This window comes from Entelurus aequoreus, linkage group LG08, assembly GCF_033978785.1.
Source record: "Entelurus aequoreus isolate RoL-2023_Sb linkage group LG08, RoL_Eaeq_v1.1, whole genome shotgun sequence".
Classification (NCBI taxonomy): domain Eukaryota; kingdom Metazoa; phylum Chordata; class Actinopteri; order Syngnathiformes; family Syngnathidae; genus Entelurus; species Entelurus aequoreus.
The window spans coordinates 70,534,918-70,558,494 of NC_084738.1; the positions used below are offsets into that span (position 1 = coordinate 70,534,918).

A 23,577-nucleotide genomic window follows, 5' to 3' on the forward strand; every position below is an offset into this window, starting at 1 on the left:
TTAGAGTTTTTTGGACACTAGGGGAACATATTCTAAGTAACAAAGACTTAATTTAGAGTTTTTTGGAAGCTAGGGGAACATATTCTAAGTAACAAAGACTTAATTTAGAGTTATTTGGACACTAGGGGAACATATTCTAAGTAACAAATACTTAATTTACAGTTATTTGGACACTAGGGGAACATATTCTAAGTAAAAAAGACTTAATTTAGAGTTTTTTGGACACTAGGGGAACATATTCTAAGTAACAAAGACTTAATTTAGAGTTTTTTGGACACGAGGGGAACATATTCTAAGTAGCAAAGACTTAATTTAGAGTTTTTTGGACACTAGGGGAACATATTCTAAGTAACAAAGACTTAATTTAGAGTTTTTTGGACACTAGGAGAACATATTCTAAGTAACAAAGACTTAATTTAGAGTTATTTGGACACTAGGGGAACATATTCTAAGTAACAAAGACTTAATTTAGAGTTTTTTTGGACACTAGGGGAACATATTCTAAGTAACAAAGACTTAATTTAGAGTTTTTCGGACACTAGGGGAACATATTCTAAGTAACAAAGACTTAATTTAGAGTTTTTTGGACACTAGGGGAACATATTCTAAGTAACAAAGACTTAATTTAGAGTTTTTTGGACACTAGGGGAACATATTCTAAATAAAAAAGACTTAATTTAGAGTTTTTTGGACACTAGGAGAACATATTCTAAATAAAAAAGACTTAATTTAGAGTTTTTTGGACACTAGGGGAACATATTCTAAGTAAAAAAGACTTAATTTAGAGTTTTTTGGACACTAGGAGAACATATTCTAAGTAACAAAGACTTAATTTAGAGTTTTTGGACACTAGGGGAACATATTTTTAAGTAACAAAGACTTAATTTAGAGTTTTTTGGACACTAGGGGAACAAATTCTAAGTAGCAAAGACTTAATTTAGAGTTTTTTGGACACTAGGGGAACATATTCTAAGTAACAAAGACTTAATTTAGAGTTTTTTGGACACTAGGGGAACATATTCTAAGTAACAAAGACTTAATTTAGAGTTTTTTGGACACTAGGGGAACATATTCTAAGTAACAAAGACTTAATTTAGAGTTTTTTGGACACTAGGGGAACATATTCTAAGTAACAAAGACTTAATTTAGAGTTTTTTGGACACTAGGGGAACATATTCTAAGTAACAAAGACTTAATTTAGAGTTTTTTGGACACTAGGGGAACATATTCTAACTAACGAAGACTTAATTTAGAGTTTTTTGGACACTAGGGGAACATATTCTAAGTAACAAAGACTTAATGTAGAGTTATTTGGTTAGGGTTAGGGTTAGAGGGTTAGGGCCAGGTTTAGAGGGTTAGGGTTATAATAAGGTCATGCCGAATAAGGCATTAATAAGTACTTAACAATAACTAGTTAAGAGCCAATATGTTACTAATTTGCATGTTAATAAGCAACTAATTAATGGTGAATATGTTCCCCATACTAAAGTGTTATCATGTTTTATTACTGGTGCACAAAATGAACCGTGCATGAACATCACCTTGTTCAAACAACAAAACCAACACAGTGCATAAACTCACAACAAACTACACACCTGCAAATCAGTGTGACTTCTGCTGTTGCCGTATCCGTAATACGCCGATAGGGAAAAGTTTGCATTTACACGATGAGTCGGGTGTGTTTTGACCTTCGCCGAACCCCTGAGCCCGACTCACCGAACCCCTAGGGTTCCATCGAACCCAGGTTAAGAACCACTGCTCCAATTACTTTACATCAAATATTTTTGGGGGAAATATTGCAAATTTTGCCACAAAAAGGGTGTAAAAAAAACAAACAAAACAACCCATAAGGGCTTATAATCAATAGATATACCTGAACAGGGGCGTCACTAGCTTTTAAGGACAGGGGGGGCTTAGCCCCCAGGAGATGCACAGGATGCGAGCGAACGTTACGCACGAGCACAAAACTTTACAAACGGCTAACAAAGACTTAGAAATTATTCATTGTTATTATTATTGTTTTTAAAAAAATGCACGGGACGGAATGAAATGCTCCCTGGGACGATGGCTTTTAACCCTTTTTTTCTTTTTCTTTTTATGTATTTATTAATTTTACAATTTATATTAAATGTCTTGGTTTTTCCTCCCTCTGAAAATCCTATGCAATGTTTAACAAGCCATCATATAATAATACAACAGCTATTAATGTAACAATACAATAAAACAAATATATTTAATTATGTTTTTTTTATTATTTTAACAATAGGCTAATGTATATTATTTTATATAGATTCTACAAGAAACACAAAACTTAAAAACTAAATTATTTACAATTGCACACACAAGGTTTTGTGCAGCTTCACTCATTGTAAAGGAAGATAATGTGTTTCGTACACCTGCAGGGACCGCAAGCAAGGTCGCAAAGAAAATGCGGACTGGAATTTGAGTGATGTGGGCATTTTCTATATGAACAAGTGGAATGGATTGGATACCAACGCACTAAAGGGGCTCTCTACCTTACGCTATGAAGTGAGGGGAAACTGAGTGAATAATAACAGGTTATATGATTATTTATTGAAACTCATATTCGGGCCACTTTATAATAAATATGTCGGCATGTATTTGTAAAAAAATAAATTAAAAATATATATATATATAACCAAATTATTTAGGGGGGCTTAAGAATATTTTAGGGGGGCTTGAGCCCCCCTACAATAGGCCTAACAACGCCAATGTACCTCAAGTTGATTTAGAGATGTAATCGTGAAAAGTGCAAAAATAACAAATAATAAATAATTGTAACTGAGCTACTGTGTGGAACAATTTCCCTTGTGGATCATTAAAGTTTGTCTAAGTCTAAGTCTAATGTGGGACTTAATTTTAACACTTTTATGAATGGGGCCCTCTTAGATATCGGATGATTTTAGTGGGAACTGTCTTTGCTCAAAAAAATAATCAAAATTAATGTTGTTATGAATTATTGACTTATTTAAGGCTCCAATTACTTCACATCAAATCAAATCATACTTTATTCATAACGCGCTTTTTCATATAGTACAGGCCAAAAGTTTGGACACACCTTCTCAATCAATGCATTTTCTTTATTTTCATGACTATTTACATTGTAGATTGTCACTGAAGGCATCGAAACTATGAATGAACACATGTGGAGTTATGTACTTAACAAAAAAGGTGAAATAACTGAAAACATGTTTTGTATTCTAGTTTCTTCAAAATAGCCCCCCTTTGCTCTGATTAGTGCTTTGCACACTCTTGGCATTCTCTCGATAAGCTTCAACAGTTTCCCCTCGGGGTGATGGACGGCTGGCAGCGCTTCATAGCAGCAGTCGACCTCCAGGGCCCCAACTCCCCCCCACCCCCTCTGTTGCGAGTTGTTGTGATTAAATGTAACGTGTTTATGTGTGCATGGCATGGAGGTTTTTTCCCACACTAGGCCCCCTTAGGAGCCCAGTCTAGTTGTATTTTTTTTACTCATCTTCTTCCCCAGCGTTTTACCTTTTTCTTATCTTTTACAGGGCGCCTTTGGCGACCCATCAGCATTCCTGTTCTGTAACCCTGTACACTGTTTGTCTAATCTTCAACGGGTTTGTGCTGAAAACATAGTTTTGTTGTATTTGTGCAATGACAATAAAGTCCTATCCTATCCTATCCTGGACCCCGACTTAAACAAGTTGAAAAACTTATTCGGGTGTTACCATTTAATGGTCAATTGTACGGAATATGTACTTCACTGTGCAACCTACTAATAAAAGTCTCAACCAATCAATCAATCTATCCTATCCTAAGAGGTAGTCACCTGAAATGGTTTTCACTTCACAGGTGTGCCTGAAGCTCATCCAGAGAATGCCAAGAGTGTGCAAAGCAGTAATCAGAGCAAAGGGTGGCTATTTTGAAGAAACTAGAATACAAAACATACACTCACACTTTGAGTTGAACACAAAATATTCCACTTTGAAGTCTTTTGGGGGGAAAATATTGGATATTTTGTGTTTTTTAGTTGATAAACATCCTCTTAGAGCAGACCTGGGCAAATTAAGGCCCGCGGGCCACATGCGGCCCGTTAAGCTTTTCAGTCTGGCCCGCTGGACATTCCCAAATAATTTTTTTAGATCTTTAAGATGGAAAGTGTAGCTGCCATTATGATGTGCAGTCATGTTTTTTTAATGACCGTAAGTCTTGAACTATACAAAGTATTTCAATGGTTGGAATCTGCGCTTATGGATGATATATCAGTTACTATGGTAATCTAATTAGTTACTATGGTAATCTACGTCACAGCAGCTCAGACGAGGCACCAAGTGTGGGCGGGAAGCGTTTCCACAGAGGCGGAAGGAGCTTTTCACAACAAAGTTCTAAAGCTTAGTGATATATCAGATTGTAGGTGGGTTTATTTTGTACCCTTTGCGTTCATATTTTTGTTGCGTTTCACTTGATTGTAAAATATGTCAATGGAAAGGGTCTGTAACATTCATATTTTGTCAATATTCAGTGTTTTATCGTTCATAGAAAATGTAAATTCCATTACGTTTTTTAAGGCGGTCTGTCATAACGTTTTTAGCATTCAATCAGACATTATTGTGAAGTTTTGTATTCGTGTCCCTTAAAATAGATATACCGGCCCCCAGACACATTTTTTACTCTAAATGTGGCCCCCGAGTCAAAATAATTGCCCAGGCCTGTCTTAGAGTTTAATGTTGTTTGCAATAAATTGCTTCATTTATTGTCTTTCTCTTGGATTTTGAGCTCTACTTGGATCTAACCAAATGTAAAACACTTGCCAATTTTCATGTGGTCTTAAAATACTGATTAGAAGTGTACACGCCAGTGAAGTTCTTAAAAACATGCACTAAAACAACCTTTTCCACTGAAAAACCAAAGCGTGCAGGGGTCATTTTCATTTTCAAACCCAATACAATTGATTAGAAATGTCCGATAATATCGGCCTGCCGATATATGCGTTAAAATGTAATATCGGAAATTATCGGTATCATTTTTTTTATCGGTATCGTTTTGTTTTTTTTTTAATTATTTTTTTTATTTATTAAATCAACATAAAAAACACAAGATACACTTACAATTAGTGCACCAACCCAAAAAACCTCCCTCCCCCATTTACACTCATTCACACTCATTCACACAAAAGGGTTGTTTCTGTGTGTTATTAATATTCTGGTTCCTACATTATATATCAATATATATCAATACAGTCGGCAAGGGATACAGTCCGTAAGCACACATGATTGTGCGTGCTGCTGGTCCACTAATAGTACTAACCTTTAACAGTTAATTTTACTCATTTTCATTCATTACTAGTTTCTATGTAACGGTTTTTATATTGTTGTACTTTCTTTTTTATTCAAGAAAATGTTTTTAATTTATTTATCTTATTTTACTAATTTTTAAAAAAAAAGTACCTTATCTTCACCATACCTGGTTGTCCAAATTAGGCATAATAATGTGTTAATTCCACGACTGCATATATCGGTTGATATCGGTATCGGTAATTAAAGAGTTGGACAATATCGGATATCGGCAAAAAGCCATTATCGGACATCCCTACAATTTATAGTTTATTTTTCAACCTTCGGGTTATCTTCAGGTTTGGTCTCAGAAACTCAGAAGGGTCTCATTCATAAAAATATAAAGAATAAGTCATATGTTAATTTTTTTAATCAACGCGGAATATTTTATGTGAAATAATTAAAGCCCTAAATAGGTCAATAATTCATAACATTGATTGTGATTGTTCTTTTTTTAACACTGAGTTTTTAAAAAATCCTACTAAAATTTGTGGGGATCCAAAAGGGCCCCACTCGTAAAAGTGTTAAAGATAAGTCATACATTTTTACTTTCAGTGCTTAAGTCTGTAGGACAGGGGTCACCAACCTTTTTGAAACCAAGAGCTACTTCTTGGGTAGTGATTAATGCGAAGGGCTACCAGTTTGATACACACTTAAATAAATTGCCAGAAATAGCCAATTTGCTCAATTTACCTTTAACTCTATGTTATTATTAATAATTAATGATATTTACACTTAATTGAACGGTTTAAAAGAGGAGAAAACACGAAAAAAATGACAATTAAATTTTGAAACATAGTTTATCTTCAATTTCGACTCTTTAAAATTCAAAATTCAACCGAAAAAAAGAAGAGAAAAACTAGCTAATTCGAATCTTTTTGAAAAAATTAAAAAAATAATTTATGGAACATAATTAGTAATTTTTCTTGATTAAGATTAATTTTGGAATTTTGATGACATGTTTTAATAGGTTAAAATCCAATCTGCACTTTGTTAGAATAAATAACAAATTGGACCAAGCTATATTTCTAACAAAGACAAATCATTATTTCTTCTAGATTTTCCAGGACAAAATTTTAAAAAGAAACTCAAAAGACTTTGAAATAAGATTTAAATTTGATTCTACAAATTTTCTAGATTTGCCAGAATAATTTTTTTGAATTTTAATCATAAGTTTGAAGAAATATTTCACAAATATTCTTCGTCGAAAAAACAGAAGCTAAAATGAAGAATTAAATTAAAATTTATTTATTAGCCCTAGTGTGTGGATGTGAGTGTGAATGTTGTCTATCTGTGTTGGCCCTGCGATGAGGTGGCAACTTGTCCAGGGTGTACCCCGCCTTCCGCCCGATTGTAGCTGAGATAGGCTCCAGTGCCCCCCCGCGACCCCGAAGGGAATAAGCGGTAGAAAAGGGATGGATGGATGGATTCTTTACAATTAAAAAAATTAATTTACTTGAACATTGATTTAAATTGTCAGGAAAGAAGAGGAAGGAATTTAAAAGGTAAAAAGGTATATGTGTTTAAAAATCCTAAAATCATTTTTAAGGTTGTATTTTTTCTCTAAAATTGTCTTTCTGAAAGTTATAAGAAGCAAAGTAAAACAATTCATGAATTTATTTAAACAAGTGAAGACCAAGTCTTTAAAATACTTTCTTGGATTTTCAAATTCTATTTGAGTTTGTCTCTCTTAGAATTAAAAATGTCGAGCAAAGCGAGACCAGCTTGTTAGTAAATAAATAACATTTAAAAAATAGAGGCAGCTAACTGGTAAGTGCTGCTATTTGAGCTATTTTTAGAACAGGCCAGCGGGCTACTCATCTGGTCCTTACGGGCTACCTGGTGCCCGCGGGCACCGCGTTGGTGACCCCTGCTCTAGAACAACTTCAGATCTATCTGTTGATTACGTTTTTATAATATTTTCCTGTTTTTTTGATTGGCAAACACACTAAATATGCAATATTTCCCCCAAAAAATATTTCAAAGTGGAATATTGGATGTGAAGTACAAAACCCAAATCCAGTGAAGTTGTCACGTTGTGTAAATGGTAAATAAAAACATGATAAAATGATTTGCAAATCCTTTTCAACTTATATTCAATTGAAGAGCCTGCAAAGACAAGATATTTCATGTTCACACTGAGAAACTTTTTATATTTTTTGCAAATATTAGCTCATTTGGAATTTGATGCCTGCAACATGTTTCAAAAAAGCTGGCACAAGCGGCAAAAAAGACTGAGAAAGTTGAGGAATGCTTATCAAACACTTATTTGGAACATCCCACAGGTTAACAGGCTAATTGGGAACAGGTGGGTGCCATGATTGGGTATAAAAGCAGCTTCCATGAAATGCTCAGTCATTCACAAACAAGGACGGGGCGAGGGTCACCACTTTGTCAACAAATGCCTGAGCAAACTGTTTAAGAACATTTCTCAACCAGCTATTGCAAGGAATTTAGAGATTTCACCATCTACGCTCCGTAATATCATCAAAAGGTTCAGAGAATCTGGAGAAATCACTGCACGTAAGCGGCAAGGCTGTGACCTTTGATCCCTCAGGCGGTACTGCGTCAAAAAGCGCCATCACTGTGTAAAGGATATCACCACATGGGCTCAGGAGCACAGAAAAACTACTGTCAGTAACTACAGTTGGTCGCTACATCTGTAAGTGCAAGATACAACTCTACTATGCAAAGCGAAAGCCATTTATCAACAACACCCAGAAACGCCGCCGGCTTCGCCGGGCCCCGAGCTCATCTAAGATGGACTGATGCAAAGTGGAAAAGTGTTCTGTGGTCTGACGAGTCCACATTTCAAATTGTTTTTGGAACAAAGAGGAAAAGAACCGTCCGGACTGTTATAGACGCAAAGTTGAAAAGGCAGCATGTGTGATGGTATGGGGGTGTATTAGTGCCCAAGGCATGGGTAACTTACACATCTGTGAAGGCACCATTAATGCTGAAAGGTACATACAGGTTTTGGAGCAACATATGTTGCCATCCAAGAGAAGTATTTTTCATGGACGCCCCTGCTTATTTCAGCAAGACAATGCCAAGCCACGTGTTACAACAGCGTGGCTTCGTAGTAAAAGAGTGCGGGTACTAGACTGGCCTGCCTGTAGTCCAGACCTGTCTCCCATTGAAAATATGTGGCGCATTATGAAGCCTAAAATAGCACAAGGGAGACCCCCGGACTGTTGAACAACTTAAGCTGTACATCAAGCAAGAATGGGAAAGAATTCCACCCGAAAAGCTTCAAAAATGTGTCTCCTCCGTTCCCAAACGTTTACTGAGTGTTATTAAAAGGAAAGGCCATGTAACACAGTGGTAAAAACAACTTTTTTTGCAATGTGTTGCTGCCATTTAATTCTAAGTTAGTGATTATTTGCAAAAAAAAAAAAAAACATTTCTCAGTTCTAACGTTAAATATCTTGTCTTTGCAGTCTTTTCCATTAAATATAAGTTGAAATAGGATTTGCAAATCATTGTATTCTGTTTTTATTTATGAATTACAAAACGTGCCAACTTCACTGCTTTTGGACTTTTTTTTAAATGTTTTTTTTTGTAACTTGTCACACTTTGGACACTCCTGCTGTAAATAAAATCTAACATCAATATCGATGGAAAAAGCCGGATAATATTCAAATATTCAATGATTTAATCTGTAATTTTTTTTAGTTGTATCTTTCAGCAACATGAAATCAGCCTGAAACATACATAATTTTCACATGCTTTATTTAATGTTAAATATAATAAACAAAAGAAGGCAATATTTGTTTCAGGCAGCTATTCTCCATGTAGATGCACTTATGCGAACTAAGTTATTTTATGAATAAACATATACAGGCTAGTTTTGAATCGGTCCTAGGCCTCCCATGTAGTCCTCCGCTCGGCCTCGGGGATGACAGCCCAGTTGGGGGAAGGAGTCCCCGCAGCCAGCCAGTTAAAGTCATCCACCTGGTCCCAGTTGTTCCGGTCCGGGTCCAGGCCGGAGGCGCGGAAGTGCTCCTCCAGCGCGGGGTAGGACCAGGAGAACGGGGCGAAGCTCACCCCGCGGCAGTCCTCCACGATGGCCCGGCTGGTGACGTGCAGGTAGACCCGGGTGTCCGCCGTGTTGTGGGTCCGCATCTGCTGGCAGGCCAGGGCCAGGGTGCTGTGTTGACAGTGGTCCACAAACACGGACGTGGACACGGGTCCGCACAGGATCTCGCAGTGGTCGATGTGCTTGAGGTGGAGGGTGCTGGGGTTGCCATAGAGACGCACCTTGCAGTTGGACAAGTGGGACAGGAGCACGTCCTCTTTGTGGACTTCACTTGCAGACTTTGTGAGGACTTCATCGCTAATATTGGAGAAGCCACACTGCACAGCAGGAGAGTATTCATCCACTTGCGTGCTGGCACATTTCTCAGGTGCACCATCATCTTGGTCCGGGGATGGGTCTGATGCCTTCGCGCGGGCCCGGAAAGCAAACCTCTTCTTGGGCAGCGCTTGCTCCCTGGTCTCGGTGAGAGACGTCTGCAGCTTGTGGAGGGCCGCCTGGGCCTGCCTCTGGTCGTAGGTGGTGAGGAACACCATGCTGTCATTGAGGAACTTCTGCAACTGGACAGTTTTATCGGTGGCCTCCTCCAGGCTCCGAGCCGCCGCCGCCGGCTGCTGGTCCACGTCCAGACTGCGGCTCAGCAGCTCCTCGATGGCCGCCCGCTCGCCGTAGAAGGTGCGGAGGAAGTAGTCGACGCTCTCCTTGGCGACGGCGTGGCTCTCCTTGGCTTCCTTCCGCCGCTCCACGTCCTCGATCCGCGCCTGGTGGCGTCTCTCCAGGCGCTCCTTCACCTTGGCGGCGCCGTTGCAGCCCGTCTGATCGTCCATGGCGTCCATGTTTGTCGCAAGGAGGGGTGATGACGTCAGCGGCCGCTTCCGTGTTTGTCGCGGGGGTGATGACGTCACCAGTCGCTTCCTCTCAAGTTGTACCGCAGCTCCACTTTTAAAGTGGCGGCCCGAGACGTCAACAAAGCATATGTACGTTTGGACGTTACAGGTGATACCTTTCAAAAATGCCATGTTATCTGACATTTATTTTATTTTTATTTTTTTTAATTTTATAAAGCTTTATTTATAAATTGCAACATTTACAAACAATTGAGAAATAGTAATCATCAAAAACAGAACAAAACAGCGCCAGGGGGTTGTAAACTCAATAAAGTAACTAAAATAGAATGCTATATATATATATATATATATATATATATATATATATATATATATATATATATATATATATATATATATATATATATATATATATATATATAGAGAGAGAGAGAGAGTACTTTATTGATTGCTTCAGGAGAGTTCCCTCAGGAAAAAAAATTATATATATATATATATATATATATATATATATATATATATATACATATAGTACTTTATTGATTCATTCAGGAGAGTTCCCTCAGGAAAAAAAGAAAAAAAAAAAAAAAAAAATATATATATATATATATATATATATATATATATATATATATATATATATATATATATATATATATATATATATATATAGTACTTTATTGATTCATTCAGGAGAGTTCCCTCAGGAATATATATATATATATATATATATATATATATATATATATATATATATATATATATATATATATATATATATATATATATATATAGTTATTGATTCCTTCAGGAGAGTTCCCTCAGTAAAAAAATAAAATAAAAATAAAATATATATATATATATATATATTTTTTTTTCTATCCATCTATATATATATATATATATATATATATATATATATATATATATATATATATATATATATATATATATATATATATATATATAAAATTATTTTATTTAATTTTTTTCATTTTCCTGAGGGAACTCTCCTGAAGTAATCAATAAAGTACTATCTATCTATCTATCTATCTATCTATCTATCTATCCATCTATCTATATATATATAACATATATATATATATATGTATATATATATATATATATATATATATATATATATATATATATATATATATATATATATACATATATATAACAAAGTGCAAAGCCATAGGCTCACACAAGTTCAGTAAATAATTTAAATTTGGAACACAGCATCATCGTTTTCACAGCTTTTTTCACAGCGCCAGGGGGTTGTAAACACAATAAAGCAACTAAAGAAGAATGCAATATATATATATATATATACAATTAGTTTTGCATACAATTTCGTTGTACAATGTACAATGACAATAAAGATATATTCTATTCTATATGTATATATGTGTGTGTGTGTAAAGCCAAGGGCTCACACAGGAGTGTCCGCCCTGAGATCAGTAGGTTGTGAGTTCAAACCCCGGCCGAGTCATACCAAAGACTATAAAAATGGGACCCATTACCTCCCTGCTTGGCACTCAGCATCAAGGGTTGGAATTGGGGGTTAAATCACCAAAAAATGATTCCCGGGCGTGACCACCACTGCTTCTCACTGCTCCCCTCACCTCCCAGGGGGTGATCAAGGGTGATGGGTCAAATGCAGAGAATAATTTCGCCACACCTCGTGTGTGTGTGACAATCATTGCTACTTTGAGTTCCGTAAATAATCCAAATTTGGAGCACAGCATCATAGTTTTCACAGCTTTTTGGTTGTTAAAGGTAGATAGCGTTTTAAAGTAAATTTAGAATTCTTTTTTAAAGGCACAAAAAACAGGTTGAGTATTGAGAAACTTACTAGCTATCTGACTTTTTTTTTTTTTAAATTTTATAAACCTTTGTTTATAAACTGCAACATTTACAAACAATCGAGAAATAATAATAATCAAAAACAGTACAAATCAGCGCCAGGGGGTTGTAAACTCAATAAAGTAACTAAAATAGAATGCAATATATATATATATATATATTTATATATATATATATATATATATATATATATATATATATATATATATATATATATATATATATATATATATATATATATATATGTAACAAAGTGCAAAGGCTCACACAAGCTTAGTAAATAGATTAAATTTGGAACACAGCATCATCGTTTTCACAGCTTTTTGGTTGTTAAAGGTAGAGAGTGTTTTAATGTAGAGTTCTAAATCTTTTTTAAAGGCACAAAAAACAGGCCGGGTATTGAGAAACTTACATTTATGAATATAAAACTTAGCCAATAGTATAATGAGGTTGCAAAGGTGAAATTTCTTTTAAATGTTTTTTTCCATACAGTGTAAATCCAAATAGCACATCTTTAAAACAAAGCACAAATATTGTCACCATGTTATCTGACATATGTATCGCTCAAGCAGGATGATGACGTCACCAGCCGCTTCCTCCCGAGAGGCCTGTGGTGTGTAGCGCCCCCTGCTGTACCGGAGCTCAACTGTCAATATGGCTGCCCCAGACGTAAACAATCCACAAGTACGTAAGGACCTTGTAGGTTATAAACATTCACAATGTCATGTTATCTGACACATTTATCCATACTTGGACGTACTCTACTTTTTTTGTTTTGTTTGTATGCATACAAAATGCAGTATCGCCTTGTCATCATGGTTGAGATTACGACTATATTTTCGAACAACAACATAACAAATATTAGTAAATATAGGCCAACCTTGATTAGTCCAAACATCATTTAACACAGTGCTACTTTGACCATTTTAAACACTTTTATTTTACTTTTCTGCATACTGTACGGTACTGGATCCATGTTTTCATAATAAACTATTATTTAGATACCACTTGTCTGCAACTGTCTGTTGCCACAAACTCATTATTTTCCACTAACTAATTGAGGAACTCATAAAAACAAATATTTTTTGGATTTATATTACAAACCCCGTTTCCATATGAGTTGGGAAATTGTGTTAGATGTAAATATAAACGGAATACAATGATTTGCAAATCGTTTTCAACCCATATTCAGTTGAATATGCTACAAAGACAACATATTTGATGTTCAAACTGATAAACTTTTTTTTTTTTGTGCAAATAATCATTAACTTTAGAATTTGATGCCAGCAACACGTGACAAAGAAGTTGGGAAAGGTGGCAATAAATACTGATAAAGTTGAGGAATGTTCATCAAACACTTATTTGGAACATCCCACAGGTGAACAGGCAAATTGGGAACAGGTGGGTGCCATGATTGATAAAAGTAGATTCCATGAAATGCTCAGTCATTCACAAACAAGGATGGGGTGAGGGTCACCACTTTGTCAACAAATGCGTGAGCAAATTGTTGAACAGTTTAAGAAAAACCTTTCTCAACCAGCTATTGCAAGGAATTTAGGGATTTCACCATCTACGGTCCGAAATATCATCAAAGGGTTCAGAGAATCTGGAGAAATCACTGCACGTAAGCAGCTAAGCCCGTGACCTTCCATCCCTCAGGCTGTACTGCATCAACAAGCCACATCAGTGTGTAAAGGATATCACCATATGGGCTCAGGAACACTTCAGAAAGCCACTGTCAGTAACTACAGTTGGTCGCTACATCTGTAAGTGCAAGTTAAAACTCTCCTATGCAAGGCGAAAACCGTTTATCAACAACACCCAGAAACGCCGTCGGCTTCGCTGGGCCTGAGCTCATCTACGATGGACTGATACAAAGTGGAAAACCGTGGTTTTATTTTGAAGGGTTACGGTGTAACAACCCACACGGACGTTTAAGGAACCATTCACGTTTATGGTAAAGAAGCAAAGCAAAAGTGTGGTTAATCTGTCTTTATACATGTGCAAACCACACAGTTCAGTACCAGCTTTTTTTCCCCCTGTACCACCCAGTACTCTAACCTGGGTCGCCGGCATAAGACACAAGCGTGCTATCCACCGAACTAAAAGTCCAAGCTATCAACCCTGTCATTACCCAATCGGTCCCGGAAGGCCTGATCGGTCCATGCATGCATAGCTAGGGATAGTTGAATGTAAAAATAGCTTACCTAGTAGTAAAAAAATCGGGGAATATTATTGCCACAATTTCAACCATTTGTTTATCTTTTGTTATTGCAATGAATGACTCATAATTTATTTTTTAAATGTTGAATTTTTTGGTGGAATATTTGATATCAAGTAATTTGAGCCTTAAATAGGCCAATAATTCGTAACAACATTGATTTTGATGTATTATTATTTTTTGAGCAATGCCAGTTTCAAAAACCAACTAAAATTATTGGTTATCCAAAAAAGCGTTAAAAAGTGTTAAAATTAATTAAAATTTTTTTACCTTCAACACTTTTTCATGTTTTTTTTTATGTTCGTTTTATGCCGTTTTTGTCAAAGACAACTGTTTTTCATATGACAAACACTCAAAATATGCAACATTTCCCCACCCCAAAAATTTCAGGATTTTTGATGTGAAGTAATTGGAGCCTTGAATAGGTCAATACTTCATAACAACATTGATTTTGATTTATTATTATTTTTTGAGCAATGACAGTTTAAAAAGAAAAAAAAACCATCCTGCTCTGCTTGGTGGCTTTGTGTTATTAGAGTCAACATTGCAACTTTTTCTATTTACATTTCATGTATTTACTCATATATATCCTGTATATATATATATATATATATATACATATATATACATATATATATATATATATATATATATATATATATATATATATATATATATATATATATATATATATATATATATATATATGAGTAAATACATGAAATATAAATATTTCTCTTATATATATATGTATATATATGAGTAAATACATGAAATTTAAATATTTACTCTTTTATATATATATATATATATATATATATATATATATATATAAAAGCCACCAAGCAGGCTGTTTTTTTAAACTGTCATTGCTCAACAAAAAAAACAAAAAAATAAAATATAAAAAATAAATAAATAATAATAATAATAATAATAATATATATATATATATATATATATATATATATATATATATATATATATATATATATATATATACATATATATATATATGTATACATATACCTACACACACACATTTATATATACACACATACATATGTATATATGTGTGTATGTATATACACACATACTTATATATATACATATATATGTGTGTGTGTATATATATATATATATATATATATATATATATATATATATATATATATATATATATATATATATATATATATATATATATATATATATATATATATATATATATATATATATATATATATATAAATAAATGTGAATAGAAAAAGTTGCAATGTTGACTCTAATAGCACAAAGCCACCAAGCAGGCTGTTTTTCTAAACTGTCATTGCTCAAAAAAAAAAAAAAAAATTAAATTAAAAAAAAATTAAATAAATTTAAAAAAATAAATAAATATATATATATATAATATATATATATATATATATATATATATATATATATATATATATATATATATATATATATATATATATATATATATATATATATTTATTGGTAGAAAATGGATGAATGGATATATATATATATATATATATATATATATATATATATATATATATATATATATATATATATATATATATATATATATATATATATATATATATATATATATATATATATATATATACATATATATATACTCGACACCGAGGATGTCGTTGTGGCTTGTACAGCCCTTTGAGACACTTGTGATTTAGGGCTATATAAATAAACATTGATTGATTGATATATATATATATACATATATATATATATATATATATATATATATATATATATATATATATATATATATATATATATATATATATATATATATATATATATATATATATATATATATATATATATATATATATATATATCAGTGGCGTGCGGTGAGGTTAATGTCTGGTGAGGCACTGCATCATCACAGTCAGATTTACAAACATATGAACCCTAAATAGTATCTTATTCACCATGTGATTGGCAGCAGTTAACGGGTTATGTTTAAAAGCTCATACCAGCATTCTTTACACAACTGTAGCACACAAAAAAGCACATTTAATAAAAAAAACATTATTATGGTCTTACCTTTCTTGCTGGACATCCACACAGCCAGCCTTTGCGTGTGTACCACGCCGTTTGAAAAGAACGGGTCTTCTGTCCTGAAGTCAAAAGCAAACCTTTTAGCTCCGGCGTTGGTCTACCTTCAATTATTACCTCCTGCTTCGATTGAAAGTCCAGTTTAGAAAACTGTTTTATTTTACATATGTAATCCTCCATGTTTTTAATAAAAGTCCAGGCGTGAGGAAATAAACAATCGCTGCACTAATTGACTTGCAAACTTTTTTTTCTTTTTTTCTTCTGTGGCGAGGAATGATCTCTGGGATCACTACCGCCCTCTACCACCAGGAGGCCGGATTACTGCGAGCCTCAGACAGTATGTTTTTTTGCAGCAGTTTCATGAATGCTCCGCACAAGAAATACGTTACACACATACAGTTTTTGACAAAATACACTGTACATTATATACCTCAGCTAACTAAACTATGCCACAGTTTAGTTAGCTGATATAATTCATATAGCAATACAGTCTCACTGCATAGCAGCTCAGCAGTTAGCCGAGTCGAGTTGAGGCACAAATCAGTGACGTGCCTCAACTGGCTGCTGATCACCGCACCGTCTCTTCTCAGTATTTCAACGGCAAATGTGAAAATAAAAATAAAACTAATCTAAAACTGGTGAAGTTAAATGGAAAATAACTTTAGTATAATCACTGGATACATATAACAATTTAATTATTATTTTTTGCTTTTTACATTTTTTTTCTTTCCATGATGGCAGGTGAGGCCCCGCCTCCCCTGCCTCTAGTGCAGGGGTGTCAAAGGTACGGCCCGAGGGCCGGATCAGGCCCGCGAACAGGTTTTATCTGGCCCGGGGGATGAATTTGCTAAGTATAAAAATTAACCTGAAATTTTTCAATGAAAGAAACTGCTGTTCTAAATGTGTCCACTGGATGTCGCAATAGCAATTCTTTGTATCTTTGTAGATGATGCTACATATGTACAAAACAAACCACATGATGTTTTAGTACATCAGTCGAGGAAAATGATCCAGCTACATAAATAACGTACTGTAATTTGATTTTGATATCGTTTTTTAATCTTGATAGATTGAAAATTAACACCAATGAGTTGATTGATGTACATTTATTCAGAAAATATAAATAACGACAAATAAAGTATATATACTATTAACCGCAACAGGTAATTGTAAAAACAACAACAACAACAACATTATAATTTGTACAATTTCAGAATGTGCTTGTTCTATTTTTAAACAAAGAAAACAATCTGAAGTTGTCTTTATTTTTAAGTTATCGTGCCGTGATTTTACTAGTCCGGCCCACTTGGGAGTAGATTTTTCTCCATGTGGCCCCCGATCTAAAATGAGTTTGACACCCCTGCTCTAGTGACTGCACGCCACTGATATATATATATATGTATACATACACCTACACACACATATATATATATATATATGTATATACACACACACACATTTATATATACACACATACATATGTATATATGTGTGTGTATGTATATACACACATACTTATATATATACACATATACATGACATATATATGTGTGTGTATATATATATATATATATATATATATATATATATATATATATATATATATATATATATATATATATGTTATAGTTTTTAGAATGTCAGGGCCTTTAAAAAAAATAGCAGCGGGCCGTATTTTGGACACCAATGTATACTCTTGTGCATTTTAAGTGTGTATTGTGGGACTTGAAAAGAATGCATACTAAAGGTGAGCACCTGCATGCCACACCTTTTATACACAGTCAGTGTCATGACTGACGTGGAGGTGTGGCTCTGACGTCAGAGCCCCGCCCCCTAGTGTTGGCAAAGTAAAGTTGCCGCTTGCTAAAATGAGGGAAAGGGGGCATATTTGAGTGCAATTTTAATAGAAGATGGGCACACATTTTGGGATAATTAATTTCCCACGTTAAAAAAAAAAAGTCCACTGTATTCCCGCTCATTGACTTGAACGGCGGCCAGTGGTTGTGTATGTACGCGCTGCCCCCCCCCCCGCCCCCCACACAGCCCGTGCGGCCATGGCGAGGAAACCCCGTTGACCAAGGCACTGCTTTTTCATGACGGTGAGTTCCCCCTTTGAGTGTATTATAATTTTGTGATAAAAATTTCAAGGAAAAAAACACACAGCCTCCTTCCTCTCTTCCTTCAGGGAGGGAAGAGAAGTTGAGCGGGGAGGAAAAAATGTAGCCGAGGCAGCGCAGGCAGGGACAGTGAGGAAAAGACATGAGTGGAGAGGGAGAAGGAGGAGGTGGAGAAGGAGGGGGCGAGCGAATTAAAAGTTGCCAAATGGAGATATTGGGTTTCAAGTGGAGTGAGAAGGGAGTAAAAGGGTTTGCCTCTTTCGACTTTGTGTCATGCTAATCGGGAGAAATATTTATAGATAGGCGCCGGGGTTTTTTTTTTTTTTCGGCCCCGCTCGGTGAAAAGGGAGGCGACATCGCGGCTAGCTAACACAAGAACGCGGCGTCTTGTGCCGTCAAAATGTCGGAGAGGAGGAAACAAAACAAAAAAAAAGAAGTCCCACCGCAACTCAGGACCGACCGGGGTTAAACGACCTCGGCTCCGGGGAGAAGCGTGGCGTTTTTGTGCCGCGAGTGGAGGCTTTCCCCAGCCGGGTGGAGGGAGCCGAGCCGTCAGCGTCTTTTGTTGTTTTTTTAACGTCGCATTTGTTGGCACTTAAATGATAACATTTGTTCACTAGCTCGACGTCTTTTAAGCGAGGAGACTAAACATGGCGGATCTGAAGGGGAGAATTGGGGCTTTGTTCGGTCCAAATGTACCAGCTTTCTTTGTGACGAGGCAGCTCATAAAGTGTTGGTTAAAAAATTCCCAATTACTTTAATTGGTCATTCTAAAATTCCACTTTAAACCACAATTGCCTATTTTTAGTTGTTTACTTTGTATTCGGCTAATCCGCAGTGAAGTTAGTGTTTTTCATCGTTATAGGCAAAATATGCTCGGTTAACAGCAACAATGTCGGCATAATACTCGATTACATAACGAATAAATTGTGCTTTAATGTCCTATAGCGATTATTTCCAACGGTATTTTTCCAGTTTGTCATTCAAAGATGGTGGCTGAACATGGCGCAGCTCGTAAAAACGACTACCGGGGCTGCACGTCAGCCATTTTGTGTCTTGTCTCGCTTAAAATCCCTATTGTGCCGTGAAAACACCGTTCAAACGTCGAAGTTGTCAGTGCAGAAGTACATTTAAATCCATGTGTGTGTACATTTTGGTGACAAGTGTGCTCCAAACACAGTTCTTTATACACACAAGACACCATTTTGTGCCTTATGTTGCTTAAATATCCTCCTTGCCCTATGAAAATGTGGCTGAAACGCCTGTTTAAAATACACATTCCCACATTCCACTACCAAATATCTATATTTGCAACAAGGGTGCTCCAAACCCATTTCTTTACACACACTCACACAATATGCCATTGTGTGCCTTATGTGCTTAAATATCCTTCTTGTGTTGTGCAAATGTGGCTCAAACGCCTGTTTAAATTACACATTCCACTACCAAATATCTATATTTGCAACAAGGGTGCTCCAAACACAGTTCTTTATACACACAAGACACCATTTTGTGCCTTATGTTGCTTAAATATCCTCCTTGCCCTATGAAAATGTGGCTGAAACGCCTGTTTAAAATACACATTCCCACATTCCACTACCAAATATCTATATTTACAACAAGGGTGCTCCAAACACATTTCTTTACACACACACACAATATGCTATTGTGTGCCTTATGTGCTTAAATATCCTTCTTGTGTTGTGCAAATGTGGCTCAAACGCCTGTTTAAGATACACATTCCACTACCAAATATCTATATTTGCAACAAGGGTGCTCCAAACATTTCTTGACACAGAAGTTGATTGACATAAAGCCAACCCTCCTTCATGGCTGTCCTTCATGCATATTTGGAGCATTACTTCCACACAAATGCACTGTCAGAGACAACTCGGTTAACAACAATGGCGGCATATTAAAATATTCAATAACTGATGAATTGTGCTTTAATGTCCTATAGCGATTAGTTCAAACTGTGTTTTTCCAGCTGTGAGTACCGTATTTTTCGGACTATAAGTCGCAGTTTTTTCGACTTATACTCAGGAGCGACTTATGTGTGAAATTATTAACACATTAGCGTAAAATATCAATATTATTTAGCTCATTCACGTAAGAGACTAGACGTATAAGATTTCATGGGATTTAGCCATTAGGAGTGACAGATTGTTTGGTAAACGTATAGCATGTTCTATATGTTATAGTTATTTGAATTACTCTTACCATAATATGTTACGTTAACATACCAGTCGGTTATTTATGCCTCATGTAACGTACACTTATTCAGCCTGTTCTTCACTATTATATATTTTAAATTGCCTTTCAAATGTTTATTCTTGGTGTTGGCTTTTATCAAATACATTTCCCCCAAAAATGCGACTTGTACTCTCAGTGCGACTTATATATGTTTTTTTCCGTCTTTATTATGCATTTTCGGCCGGTGCGACTTATACTCCGAAAAAAACGGTACATAACTGATGAATTGTGCTTTAAATGTCCTATAGCGATTATTTCCAACGGTATTTTTCCAGTTTGTCATTCAAAGATGGTGGCTGAACATGGCGCAGCTCGTAAAAACGACTGCCGGGGCTGCACGTCAGCCGTTTTGTGTCTTGTCTCGCTTAAAATCCCTATTGTGCCGTGAAAACACCGTTCAAACGTCGATGTTGTCAGTGCACAAATACATTTAAATTAGGGATGTCCGATAATGGCTTTTTGCCGATATCCGATATTCCGATATTCCGATATTGTCCAACTCTTTAATTACCGATACCGATATCAACCGATATATGCAGTCGTGGAATTAACACATTATTATGCCTAATTTGGACAACCATGTATGGTGAAGATAAGGTACTTTTTAAAAAAAATAATAAAATAGGATAACTAAATTAAAAACATTTTCTTGAATAAAAAAGAAAGTAAAACAATATAAAAACAGTTACATAGAAACTAGTAATTAATGAAAATGAGTAAAATTAAGTGTTAAAGGTTAGTACTATTAGTGGACCAGCAGCACGCACAACCATGTGTGCTTACGGACTGTATCCCTTGCAGACTGTATTGATATATATTGATATATAATGTAGGAACCAGAATATTGATAACAGAAAGAAATGGGGGGAGGGAGGTTTTTTGGGTTGGTGCACTAATTGTAAGTGTATCTTGTGTTTTTTATGTTGATTTAACAAAAAAAACCCCCAAAAAACGATACAGATAATAAAAAAACCGATACAGATAATTTCCGATATTACAATTTAACGCATTTATCGGCCGATAATATCGTCAGGCCGATATTATCGGACATCCCTAATTTAAATCCATGTGTGTGTACATTTTAGTGACAAGTGTGCTCCAAACACAGTTCTTTATACACACAAGACACCATTGTGTGCCTTATGTTGCTTAAATATCCTCCTTGCCCTATGAAAATGTGGCTGAAACGCCTGTTTAAAATACACATTCCCACATTCCACTACCAAATATCTATATTTACAACAAGGGTGCTCCAAACACATTTCTTTACACACACTCACACAATATGCCATTGTGTGTCTTATGTGCTTAAATATCCTTCGTGTTGTGCAAATGTGGCTCAAACGCCTGTTTAAGATACACATTCCACTACCAAATATCTATATTTGCAACAAGGGTGCTCCAAACATTTCTTGACACACAAGTTGAGTGACATAAAGCCAAGCCTCCATCATGGCTGTCCTTCATGCATATTTGGAGCATTACTTCCACACAAATGCACTGTCAGAGACAACTCGGTTAACAACAATGGCGTCATATTAAAATATTCAATTACATAACTGATGAATTGTGCTTTAATGTCCTATAGCGATTAGTTCAAACTGTGTTTTTCCAGCTGTGAGTACCGTATTTTTCGGACTATAAGTCGCAGTTTTTTTCATAGTTTGGCCGGGGGTGCGACTTATACTCAGGAGCGACTTATGAGTGAAATTATTAACACATTAGCGTAAAATATCAAATAATATTATTTATCTCATTCACGTAAGAGACTAGACGTATAAGATTTCATGGGATTTAGCGATTAGGAGTGACAGATTGTTTGGTAAACGTATAGCATGTTCTATATGTTATAGTTATTTGAATGACTCTTACCATAATATGTTACGTTAACATCCCAGGCACGTTCTCAGTTGGTTATTTATGCCTCATATAACGTACACTTATTCAGCCTGTTGTTCACTATTCTTTATTTATTTTAAATTGCCTTTCAAATGTCTATTCTTGGTGTTGGCTTTTATCAAATAAATTTCCCCCAAAAATGCGACTTATATATGTTTTTTTCCTTCTTTATTATGCATTTTCGGCCGGCGCGACTTATACTCAGAAAAATACAGTACATAACTGATGAATTGTGCTTTAAATGTCCTATAGCGATTATTTCACACGTTTTTTTTCCAGTTTGTCATTCAAAGAAGGTGGCTGAACATGGCGCAGCTCGTAAAACGACAGGCACGTCTGCCATTTTGTGCCCTGTCTCGCTTAAAATCCCTATTGTGCCGTGAAAACAGCGTTCAAACGTCAATGTTGTCAATGCACAAATACATTTCAATCCATGTGTGTGTACATTTTTGTGACAAGTGCGCTCCAAACACATTTCTTTCCACACACAAGACACCATGTCAGCCATTTTGTGCTTTATAATGCTTAAATATCCTTCTTGTCTTGTCAAAATGTGGCTCAAACGCCTGTTTAAAATACACATTCCACTACCAAATATCTATATTTGCAACAAGGGTGCTCCAAACATTTCTTGACACACAAGTTGAGTGACATAAAGCCAAGCCTCCATCATGGCTGTCCTTCATGCGTATTTGGAGCATTACTTCCACACAAATGCACTGTCAGAGACAACTCATATTAAAACACTCGATCACACAACGGGTGAAACAACGGTATTTTCCCAGTTTGTGCTTCTGTGAGTCATTCAAAGATGGTGGCTGAACATGGCGCAAGATGTGGGGACCCCCCCGGGCGACTGGTGCAATGGACGTCGAGTGGATCTAGCATAATAGTGAGAGAGTCTAGTCCATAGTGGATCTAACAT

At 35.4% G+C, this 23,577-nt stretch overlaps 2 protein-coding genes across 13 annotated transcripts in view; one reads left to right on the plus strand and one right to left on the minus strand.

Annotated features, from left to right (window-relative positions):
• Positions 1–23,577, plus strand: part of bicral (BICRA like chromatin remodeling complex associated protein) — a 201,240-nt gene that overhangs the window by 152,408 nt on the left and 25,255 nt on the right. For 9 of the 12 annotated variants that reach the window (XM_062057236.1, XM_062057242.1, XM_062057235.1 and 6 more), the window contains one exon: positions 12,644–12,755. The gene's annotated coding sequence lies outside the window, so the exon portion shown is untranslated. Of the gene's footprint in view, positions 1–10,261; positions 10,335–12,643; positions 12,756–18,420; positions 18,483–23,577 lie in introns of those variants that run through there. The other 3 variants (XM_062057245.1, XM_062057246.1, XM_062057243.1) reach the window with 3 other exon arrangements.
• tbcc (tubulin folding cofactor C) lies at positions 9,027–10,282 on the minus strand. The gene has a single exon (XM_062057249.1). It carries the CDS (start codon positions 10,191–10,193, stop codon positions 9,183–9,185), a length of 1,011 nt encoding a protein of 336 aa, XP_061913233.1. The 5' UTR covers positions 10,194–10,282; the 3' UTR covers positions 9,027–9,182.

Bases quoted from the DNA above. Each gene is read 5' to 3' on its own strand.
- tbcc (XM_062057249.1), bottom strand. From the start codon at position 10,193: ATGGACGCCATGGACGATCAGACGGGCTGCAACGGCGCCGCCAAGGTG.